At 45.3% G+C, this 12,562-nt stretch overlaps 1 protein-coding gene across 1 annotated transcript; it reads left to right on the top strand.

The window, feature by feature from the left end:
- Nucleotides 1-453: 453 nt before the first annotated feature.
- LOC139472001 (uncharacterized) lies at nt 454-4,945 on the top strand. Its single transcript, XM_071254509.1, has 5 exons — nt 454-631; nt 1,364-1,459; nt 1,725-1,796; nt 1,834-2,223; nt 4,887-4,945. The coding sequence occupies exons 1-5, from the start codon at nt 454-456 to the stop codon at nt 4,943-4,945; spliced, it is 795 nt and encodes a 264-aa protein (XP_071110610.1).
- Nucleotides 4,946-12,562: the final 7,617 nt, after the last annotated feature.

Below are 12,562 nucleotides of genomic sequence, written 5' to 3'. Positions count from 1 at the left end.
TTCAATTTTGAAATCGAGGCTTGGGTTTACTTTTATAGATGGTATTTTCACTATAACTTGCGTTCATAAAAACATTTAAGCCTGTGCATATTGAAATCTATACAGCCTTTTGATACAAACATCCTCTTTTAAAGGAACAGTTCACGAATATCAGTATTTCAAACGAGTGAGTGAGTGAGTGAGTGAGTGAGTGAGTGAGTGAGTTGTGTTTTGAGCACTACTCATTGAAAGCGGGGAACACCAAGAACGTGTTTTAGATATTGTACCTGGTGAAAAAACGAACCAGGTTAGTCTGCGTGTGGAGTTGGTGTGAAATGGGGTTTGACGTCGCTTTCAAGATGATCACACTTAAATTATATAAATTCGTTGTAGCAGTATCACTCTGGCTCGTGGTATAACACCCAACGCGGGACGCATCAAACCCTCGTGATACTGCTGATGATGACGACGACGATGACACTGATGATAACGGTGACAACGATGATGATGACGACGACGGTGATCATAATGATGATGGCGGTTACGACAAAGATGATGGCAACGACGATGATGATGACCGACGATGACGAAGAAGAAGAAGAAGATGATGATGATGATGATGATGATGATGATGATGATGATGATGATGATTGTACCGCACACACAATAAAAATTCTAGCATGTGGACGTTGCCAGTGAATCGCGATTTATGAAAGCCAAGGATTTCTGCTGCAGCGTAAAAAGCAATTATAGGTTTGCGAAACATCAAATTTTATTACCCACGCGATTAATTTCAGTAACAGTGTTGATGTCATGTGATGTACTGATATATGTTTTCCGAAATCAGCAACAGTTCTTTATCTTTTAAAGCCACATCTTATCCCATCCGAAGGTAAAGGGAGGTAACTATAGCCAAGCAACTGGTGAAGCTTACTGAATGAAGCGCCTATAAATCTGTATCGCTCCCTTTGTTGGTCGTTTACAATTGCGGATGTATCACATGATTTGCACTCATGGTAATACCAACACACATTTGTCGTGTGAAAATACTTTTTGGAGTGTGCATATCAGCTTCCGAACAAAATACCAGTGAAAGTAAATCAGCAAATAAATCACCAAATATATCACTAAGTTTATCACCAAGTAAATTACCAATTAAACCATCAAGTACATCACTAAGTTTATCACCAAGTAAATTACCAATTAAATCATCAAGTACATCACTAAGTTTATCTCCAAGTGAATTACCAATTAAATCACCAAGTATATCACAAGGTACATCACCAAGTTTATTGCCAAGTAAATCACTAGGTACATCATCAAGTTTATTGCCAAGTAAATCACCAGGTAAAACACAAAGTAAAATCACCAAGTAAATCACTAGGTACATCATCAAGTTTATTGCCAAGTAAATCACTAGGTACATCATCAAGTTTATTGCCAAGTAAATCACTAGGTACATCATCAAGTTTATTGCAAAGTAAATCACTAGGTACATCATCAAGTTTATTGCCAAGTAAATCACTAGGTACATCATCAAGTTTATTGCCAAGTAAATCACTAGGTACATTATCAAGTTTATTGCCAAGTAAATCACTAGGTACATCATCAAGTTTATTGCCAAGTAAATCACTAGGTACATCATCAAGTTTATTGCCAAGTAAATCACCAGGTACATCATCAAGTTTATTGCCAAGTAAATCACTAGGTAAAACACAAAGTAAAATCACCAAGTAAATCACCAGGTACATCATCAAGTTTATTGCCAAGTAAATCACTAGGTACATCATCAAGTTTATTGCCAAGTAAATCACCAGGTAAAACACAAAGTAAAATCACTAAGTAAATCACTAGGTACATCATCAAGTTTATTGCCAAGTAAATCACTAGGTACATCATCAAGTTTATTGCCAAGTAAATCACTAGGTACATCATCAAGTTTATTGCAAAGTAAATCACTAGGTACATCATCAAGTTTATTGCCAAGTAAATCACTAGGTACATCATCAAGTTTATTGCCAAGTAAATCACTAGGTACATCATCAAGTTTATTGCAAAGTAAATCACTAGGTACATCATCAAGTTTATTGCCAAGTAAATCACTAGGTACATCATCAAATTTATTGCCAAGTAAATCACTAGCTATAGGTACATCATCAAGTTTATTGCCAAGTAAATCACTAGGTACATCATCAAGTTTATTGCCAAGTAAATCACTAGGTACATCATCAAATTTATTGCCAAGTAAATCACTAGCTATAGGTACATCATCAAGTTTATTGCAAAGTAAATCACTAGGTACATCATCAAGTTTATTGCCAAGTAAATCACTAGGTACATCATCAAGTTTATTGCCAAGTAAATCACTAGGTACATCATCAAGTTTATTGCCAAGTAAATCACTAGGTACATCATCAAGTTTATTGCCAAGTAAATCACTAGGTACATCATCAAGTTTATTGCCAAGTAAAATCACTAGGTACATCATCAAGTTTATTGCCAAGTAAATCACTAGGTACATCATCAAGTTTATTGCCAAGTAAATCACTAGGTACATCATCAAGTTTATCGCCAAGTAAATCACTAAGTATGTTACCAGGTAAAACACCAAGTAAATCACCAAGTAAATCACCAAGTAAAACACAAAGTAAAATCACTAGGTAAATCACTAGGTACATCACTAAGTGTATCGCCAAGTAAATCACTAAGTATATTACCAGGTAAATCACCAAGTAAATCACCAAGTAAAACAAAAAGTAAAATCACCAAGTAAATCACTAGGTACATCACCAAGTTTATTGCCAAGTAAATCACTAGGTACATCACCAAGTAAACCTTGGCGTTTCGGGGGCATGGGTGGCCCAGTCGTCTAAGGCGCTGCGATTCGCTATGCAGAGTTGCGTCCTTTGGGCATGCCAGAAACCAATGATTGTGGGTTCGAATCCTGGTTCGCCACGATTATGTTTCTAGGTTTGTCAGCACCATACCCGTAATCGTGGTTTTCACCAAAACGGTAAATGTCTGAGACCTGCATCACTTCAGACTTTCCTCCCACATTAAGCTGACACGCTCCGATATAACTGGAATACTGGAACCCAACTCACCCAGCCACCCTTGACGTTCCTCTCAACACGTTATTATGTTGTATCCCCTTTATAATTGGTTATCCTCATTATACAACAACTGTTATTTGTGCATGTGGGATCGGCGGAGGTCTGTTGATGTGATTGTTTCGGGTAACTTAAAGGAAGAATACACTGGCTTATTGTTTGAGACATAGTGGCTTTTTTACGTACAACAATTTATATGCATGTACAGATTGAATGCCAGATGTGTGCACCCACAGACTGAAGTTTCGTTGTGTACTTGTTTGTGTCTTGTGAATACTGACTGAGTGAACTCTGAACAGTATTTCTATTATATCGCGAGGCTTTGGTTTGTGGGAGTTACGTCAAATGGGACTCGGTAATTCGGTGAAACGCACGACTACGGTAGAGTGCCGACAAATCTAGAATCATGATGTTGGATTTAGAATAAGAATCCTCCGACCCCGGCAAGCCTTAAATTTGCAGTGAGTGATTTGAATTTAACGCCGCTTTTAACAGTATTCCAGTTATATCACGATGTGACACTTAATTTGGGAGGAGTGAGTGAAGACGGTTTTACGCCGCTATATCACGGCGGGGGACACCAGAAATGGGCTTCACACATTGTACCCATGTCGGGAATCGAACCCGGGTCTTCGGCGTGACGAGCGAACGCTTTAACCACTAGGCTACCCGACCGCCCCTAATTTTGGAGGAAAAGCCCGAAGTGATGCAGACGTTTACCACTTCGGTGAAACCCACGAGCACGGGTATGGTGCTGACAAACCTAGAAACATAATCGGGGCGAACCTGGATTCGAACCCACAATCATAGGTTTCTTGCATGCCCAAGGGACGCAACTCTGCACAGCGAATCGCGGCGCCTTAGACGACTGGGCCACCCGTGTCCCCGTGATGGCAATAGACCCAAGAAGACAACACGGATGAAAGTGGGAATGGAACGCACCAAAAGCGTGAACTATCCTGGCACGCAAAGGGACGCAACGCTATATAGCGAATTACGGAGCCTGGCCAACCGTCCCGCGTCGAGATTTAATTGGGAGATGCACGCAGGTTCTGTAACATCGACAGAATTTCTGCCATTCCTGCAATAGACGAGAAAGGTTGGAGACGAGGTATATGCGGTGCCTCAATCAATGTTAGACATTTTTCTTTAGAAATAAATACATAATATACATATATATATATATATATATATATATATATATATATATATATATATATATATATATATATATATATATATATATATATATATATATATTCATTACCTTAATGACATCCTCAAATTAAATTGCCTGAAATAATACAGCTTCCCGTATTCTAGATATGTAAGCAGCGATAATAGTCTCAGACGTGTGCGAAGTAACAGTAATCGCATGAATAGTGCCATCACCAGTCACAGAACACGAAGCGCCAGGTGTATTGTGAACGTGATTTGCGTGTGCCGTTCACTTTTCAAAAATGCATCCCCATACATCTTCAACATGTCTGCGTCTGCCTGTGGTAAATACTATTCCGTTTTGTCATCACAAACGAGGTCCAGCTTCGATTTTGGGACAGGTAAAAAGCATCTATTCACGGTTAGCCAGGCTCCGTAACTAGCTATACAGCGTCGCGTCCCTTTGGCGTGCCAGGATCTTTCTTCCTAATGTCTGAAGACGTGGCTTGTTCAAAGACGAAAAAACCTTCGTCAATCGGTGAGCCACAACAAAGTGCTGCATGAAATCATTACTCAAAAAGGTTGAATCTTGAAAAGTCAGCATTGGATGACTGTTCCTGGTTTGGGATCTACTCAAAGAGAGGGACTTCAAGTGCAAGATGGGCTTCATGGACATAGACCTGCTTAGTGGTTCTTAATGTACTGGATAGATCAGAGGTACTGAGGGTTCATGTGAGAGGGGAACCAATGTCGTACGTCATCAGTGTTTCACGAGGCCTCTCAAACCATTGTTACGGCTAGGAATGAAGACAAGATCGTGTATTTTGACAACGTTTGGTTGTTCAGTTGCACAGTCGAGACCAAGATGTAAGCAGAAATACTCAGCTCTATCTGCCACTCACTCACCCAACCACCCTGCCACTCACTCACTCACCCAACCACCCTGCCACTCACTCACTCACCCAAAGACCCTGCCACTCACTCACTCACCCAACCACCCTGCCACTCACTCACTCATTCACCCAACCACCCTGTCACTCACTTACTCACCCAACCACCCTGTCACTCACTCACTCACCCAACCACCCTGTCACTCACTCACTCACCCAATCACCCTGCCACTCACTCACTCACCCAACCACCCTGCCACTCACTCACTCACCCAACCACCCTGCCACTCACTCACTCACCCAACCACCCTGCCACTCACTCACTCACCCAACCACCCTGCCACTCATTCACTCACCCAACCACCCTGCCACTCATTCACTCACCCAACCACCCTGCCACTCACTCACTCACCCAACCACCCTGCCACTCACTCACCCAACCACCCTGCCACTCACTCACTCACCCAACCACCCTGCCACTCATTCACTCACCCAACCACCCTGCCACTCATTCACTCACCCAACCACCCTGCCACTCACTCACTCACCCAACCACCCTGCCACTCACCCAACCACCCTGTCACTCACTCACTCACCCAACCACTCACTCACCCAACCACCCTGCCACTCACTCACTCACCCAACCACCCTGCCACTCACTCACCCAACCACCCTGCCACTCACTCACTCACCCAAACACTCACTCACCCAACCACCATGTCACTCACTCACTCACCCAACCACCCAAACACTCACTCACCCAACCACCATGTCACTCACTCACTCACCCAACCACCCTGCCACTCACTCACCCAACCGCCCTGCCACTCACTCACTCACCCAAACACCCTGCCACTCACTCACTCACCCAACCACCCTGTCACTCACTCACTCACCCAACCACCCTGCCACTCACTCACCCAACCGCCCTGCCACTCACTCACTCACCCAACCACCCTGTCACTCACTCACTCACCCAACCACCCTGCCACTCATTCACTCACCCAACCACCCTGCCACTCACTCACTCACCCAACCACCCTGCCACTCACTCACTCACCCAACCACCCTGCCACTCATTCACTCACCCAACCACCCTGTCACTCACTCACTCACCCAACCACCCTGCCACTCACTCACTCATCCAACCACCCTGCCACCCTGCCACTCACCCAACCACCCTGCCACTCACTCACCCAACCACCCTGCCACTCACTCACCCAACCACCCTGCCACTCACTCACTCACCCAACCACCCTGCCACTCACCCAACCACCCTGCCACTCACCCAACCACCCTGCCACTCACCCAACCACCCTGCCACTCACTCACCAAACCACCCTGCCACTCACCCAACCACCCTGCCACTCACTCACTCACCCAACCACTCACTCACCCAACCACCCTGCCACTCACTCACTCACCCAACCACCCTGCCACTCACTCACCCAACCGCCCTGCCACTCACTCACTCACCCAACCACCCTGCCACTCACTCACTCACCCAACCACCCTGTCACTCACTCACTCACCCAACCACCCTGCCACTCACTCACCCAACCACCCTGCCACTCACTCACTCACCCAACCACCCTGTCACTCACTCACTCACCCAACCACCCTGTCACTCATTCACTCACCCAATCACCCTGCCACTCACTCACTCACCCAACCACCCTGCCACTCACTCACTCACCCAACCACCCTGTCACTCACTCACTCACCCAACCACCCTGTCACTCACTCACTCACCCAACCACCCTGCCACTCATTCACTCACCCAATCACCCTGCCACTCACTCACTCACCCAACCACCCTGCCACTCACTCACTCACCCAACCACCCTGTCACTCACTCACTCACCCAACCACCCTGCCACTCACTCACTCACCCAACCACCCTGCCACTCACTCACTCATCCAACCACCCTGCCACTCACTCACTCACCCAACCACCCTGCCACTCACTCACTCACCCAACCACCCTGCCACTCATCCAATCACCCTGCCACTCACTCACCCACCCTGTCACTCACTCACTCACCCAACCACCCTGCCACTCATCCAATCACCCTGCCACTCACTCATCCAACCACCCTGCCACTCATCCAACCACCCTGTCACTCACTCACCCAACCACCCTGCCACTCACACCCACCCAACCACCAGGTGTATGGATCCTGTCAAAATATCCAGTTTAAGACATTCCCGCAGTAGTCCAATCAACCAGTATGTAATTGATATCAATTGATCACTTAGGACAGATTAATCTGTCATGTTTATTACCTGTGGCTATAGTCAAGAATGTGTATTGACCCGTTGGTAATTCATATCTTGATGAGTGAGTACACGTGGAAGGCGTGGGTCACGGTGATTGCTTAATATTTAATAACATTCAGTCGGAATTCCTTCACCCAGGTGTGTGTGTGTGTGTGGGTGGGTGGGGTGGGTGGGGTGGGTGGGGTGGGTGGTTTGTTCACGGGTGGTGCACGGGTGGCCCAGTCGTCTAAGGCGCCGTGATTCGCTGTGCAGAGTTGCGTCCCTTGGGCACGCCAGAAACCTATGATTGTGGGATCGAATCCAGGTTCGCCCCAATTATGTTTCTAGGTTTGTCACCACCATACCCGTGCTCGTGGGTTTCACCGAAGTGGTAAACGTCTGAGACCTGCATCACTTCGGGCTTTCCTCCCACATTAAGCTGGAATACTGTTAAAAGCGGCGTTAAACCCAACTTACTCCCTCACTCCTTCACTGAGGACATTACAGTGTTATGACATCTGAACCTGCTGCATGTTGATGGTGCATAATTAACTGAAACACCAGTACCACAGAAATGTCTCGTGTGTCTGTAGCAACGAAACATACAACGAAATAAAGTTGTTGTTTATAAATATTGCTTAAAAATTTAATATTTTCTTGACAATGATAAATTTTCGTTGTGCATGAGGTTTTTTTTCTGTCCTTAAGCTGCCGTTTGCCGTTATGTTATGTTATAGACCTAGCTTCTCAGTGACTAACTTTTCTTACGGACCTATACTAGTACTTGTCATTATGCTTAGGACACTTATGCTGTTTATTTTGACTCGTCTTTCAATGTGCTCACACTGCTTGTTGGGCCTACGACTGCTGATTGGACCTACTACTGCTTATTTGGCCTACGACTGCTTATTGGGCCTACTACTGCTTATTGGGCCTACGACTGCTTATTGGGCCTACGACTGCTTATTGTGCTTACGACTGCTTATTTGGCCTACGACTGCTTATTTGGCCTACAACTGCTTATTGGACCTACTACTGCTTATTGGGCCTACGACTGCTTATTGGGCCTACGACTGCTTATTGGACCTACTACTGCTTATTGGGCCTACGACTGCTTATTGTGCTTACGACTGCTTATTGTGCTTACGACTGCTTATTGGGCCTACGACTGCTTATTGGACCTACGACTGCTTATTGGGCCTACGACTGCTTATTGGGCCTACGACTGCTTATTGGGCCTACGACTGCTTATTGGGCCTACGACTGCTTATTGGACCTACGACTGCTTATTGGGCCTACGACTGCTTATTGGACCTACGACTGCTTATTGGGCCTACGACTGCTGATTGGACCTACAAGTGCTTATTGTGCTTACGACTGCTTATTGTGCTAACGACTGCTTATTGGGCCTACGACTGCTTATTATGTACCTCGTATCTTTGTGTGCCACTTCCGGGTCAGAATCTTCAGCAACCCAAGCTTGCCGTGATAGACGACCATGCTTGTCGTAAGCGGCGACAAACGGGATCGGGTGGTCAGGCTCGCTAACTTGGTTGATGAATGTCATCGTATCCCAATTGCGTAGATCGATGCTCATGATATAAATCACGTGATTATTTACAGACATAAGACATTGCAAAGACCCCGCCGCGTTTTATATACACGACATCAAACAGTCAACAAAGCTAGACTATGAATAATACATATTCCTTACACATACACTTGCTCTGAAACATATGCTGGTCCCAGTGACTCACATTGTCATGGCTGGACAAACATCTTGCCATGGGCGGTTACTTATCTCACAGTCATTAGAGACTTGGTGATTATCTAAACAGGATCGACTGAAAGCACAACGGGGTCACCCCAACATAGCGCGGAGATACCAGAATCCCATAACGTTTAACACTTGTTGCAGTTTGTACGTTTCAGTAGAGTGTTATCGGAACACCGTGGGCTGCTGTATAACCTGTTACGTAAAAACAGGTCTGTCTGATACGAGTGGATGTGGCTTTTCACGACGTGTTCAATAACAAGCAATTTGTATGGCTAACAACTATGGATGATATAGGACTTGTCCTCCTTGACTATTTACGTAGAAGCTGTAGAAGAATTAAAGTTCATTAATTATCAAATTGAAAAACATAGACTGTATGATGGTTGTCACAAACTTTATACCGTCAGATTGTATTTATAACATGTACCTCCTCAAATGTTTCAAATTATTCTGATAACCTGTATATTCCAGATCAGAATACAGTAAACTACCTTTATAACGAACACGCTTATTACGAACTGACGGATATAACGTACTGCTTTTGGTCCCGGGCATTTGCAATGTACATCCTGTACATGTGCTTATAACGAACTACGGTTTTAACAAACTAACATAAGTGGCCCCATTGAGTTCGTTATAACCGTAGTTTACTGTATTTCTCGAGTATCTCATTGTCGCAAGACTCGACGAGAATCGAGAACAGGCCATCAGGCTCGGTTACTTGAGTGTGTGTCACCACGCCCTGATGGTGGCCTGGTTCAGATAGTATTGTTTACGAAGTGAACTCTTGACGTTTACCCCTTCCTTGTTACAATGCTCTCAATACACACAAAGACGGGTGTAGGCATACATGTGGGTGTATGTGATACTATCACTGACTATGCTTGGTGCAGGTTACAGTTCAATGGGGCCGTGCCGCCTTGTGACGTTCAAAAACACATGGGGCGGTCGGGTAGCCCAGTGGTTAAAGCGTTCGCTCGTCGCGCCGAAGACCCGGGTTCGATTCCCGACATGGGTTCCCTTGGGCATGCCAGAAACCTATGATTGTGGGTTCGAATCCTGGTTCGCCCCGATTATATTTCTAGGTTTGTCAGCACCATACCCGTGCTCTTGGGTTTCCCCGAAGTGGTAAACGTCTGAGACCTGCATCACTTCGGGCTTTCCTCCAACATTAAGCTGGCACGCCGTGATATAACTGGAATACTGGTAAATGCGGCGTTAAACCCAACTCACTGACTGACTTATTTTGAATAACCAGTCTCGATTATCCATTGGACATAAAAGGCAAAATAGCATTGAAAATATCTGAATGGATCACTGACAAACAATGATGACACAAACCGATCGAGTTGATTTTTGTTTTCTGTTTATCATGGAATATACCAGTTACATAATCGAGTCTCAAGTAATTGTCATCATGAACACTGATCTACGAGACGGGATACGATCCATGCATCAACCAGTCAGCGAGACTGCCCACCCGATCCCGTTTCTCGCCCTTTACGACAGACACCAAATCTAACCCGGGTCTTCATCGGGTTGTTGTTCAGTGAGTGAGTGAGTATGGTTTTACGCCGCTTTTAGCAATATTCAGCAATATCATGGCGGGGGACATCAGAAATGGGCTTCACACATTGTACCCATGTCGGGAATCGAACCCGGGTCTTCGGCATGACGAGCTAACGCTTTAACCACTGGGCTACCCGACCGCCCCGGCTGTTGTTCAGGTTGAGCACTGCTTAAGTCTCTGACTGTAAATATCCACGTTTCACAGAAAAACACATTATTTCAACTGCACTGTATATACAAACCTAAAACCATCTTAAAAATTTCTCTTTTCCTATTACGAATATATAAGCATGTATAGAAGAAATATATGAAGGAAAAACATCAGATCTAAAAAATGAAAGTCATGCAAATATCACCATGACTATTCACGTTTTCAAAGTCTCATCAGCGCATCTGAAGATGGAGATACAGGATATTGAACACTTCCTTGCATTCTGTGGTATTCCATTATGAAACATAATCCCATATAATTTCATAACTGCACCTTGTAAGGCCTTGTCCCACGTTCATGTGGTTGTAACTCAACCAGGAGGAAACGAGCGCCGAGCTGCAGGTGTGACGATCCATCTGGTCGCTAGCGACGTGAGATAAGTGTGGTTTTCCACCTCAGTGGCGATCGCTCTCTTCCGATGCGTGTATATTGAATTGTTAGACTGTTTGAAATTCTTTTCAGTTGGGAGGAGAACGTTCTTTACAACAAGGAAGGGGTGGGATTCGGTTTCCTGTTGTTAAAATTAGACTTGTATATAAAGGGTTTTATATAAGCGCGGTGTTTATAGAGAATATGGTACGTCGACAGTTATGTGTCTGTTGAATGTTTCGCTTTTTGAACGTTTCGAGTATAAATCAGCTGATCGGGTGATTAGGAGATTGGGTGGTTAAAATGGTGTCAGATCGTGATGTTACTTATGGGTCTGGTGTTTAAAGCACCCTGAAGCTGGGTTGGTGGTTCGATGCTGACATTATCAACCAAGGGGTTTCCAACTTCATGGATGGTTACCGTGTATTCCCGTTAAGCTTAAAATAAAGGATCCATATGTACAGTACTTGGATTCCCACAGACAAAGCCTAAAACACACTTGCATCAATATGTGTGTGTGTGAGAGAGAGAGAAAGAGAGACAGTGAGACAGTGAGTGAGCGAGAGGAGAGACAGTGTGAGAGAGAACGGGAGAGAGTGAGAGGGGAGACAGTGTGAGAGAGAACGGGAGAAAGAGAGGCAGTGAGAGTGAGGGGGGAGAGAGTGAAATAGAGAGTGAGTGAGTGAGAGGAGAGACAGTGTGAGAGAGAGAGGGGAGAGTGAAAGAGAGAGTGAGTGAGAGGAGAGACAGTGTGAGAGAGAGAGGGGAGAGTGAAAGAGAGAGTGAGTGAGAGGAGAGACAGTGTGAGAGAGAGAGGGGAGAGTGAAAGAGAGAGTGAGTGAGAGGAGAGACAGTGTGAGAGAGAGCGGGAGAAAGAGAGAGGAGGGACAGTGTGAGAGAGAGCGGGAGAAAGAACGAGACAGTGAGAGAGGGGGGAGAGAGAGTGAGTGAGAGAGAGGAGAGACAGTGTGGGAGAGAGTGGTTGAAAGAGAGAGAGAGTGTGTGAGAGAGAGGAGGGACAGTGTGAGAGAGCGGGAGAAAGAACGAGATAGTGAGAGAGAGGGGGAGAGAGAGTGAGTGAGAGAGAGGAGAGGCAGTATAAGGGAGAGCGGGAGAAAGAGAGAGAGGGGGAGAGTGAAAGAGAGAGTGAGTGAGAGAGGGGAGAGACAGTGTGAGAGAGAGCGGGAGAAAGAGAGAGAGGGGAGAGAGAGGAGAGACAGTGTGAGAGAGAACGGGTGAA

This window comes from Haliotis cracherodii, unplaced genomic scaffold, assembly GCF_022045235.1.
Source record: "Haliotis cracherodii isolate W230 unplaced genomic scaffold, xgHalCrac1.p SCAF_23, whole genome shotgun sequence".
Taxonomy (NCBI): domain Eukaryota; kingdom Metazoa; phylum Mollusca; class Gastropoda; order Lepetellida; family Haliotidae; genus Haliotis; species Haliotis cracherodii.
This window is presented reverse-complemented; position numbering and strand designations above follow the sequence as displayed.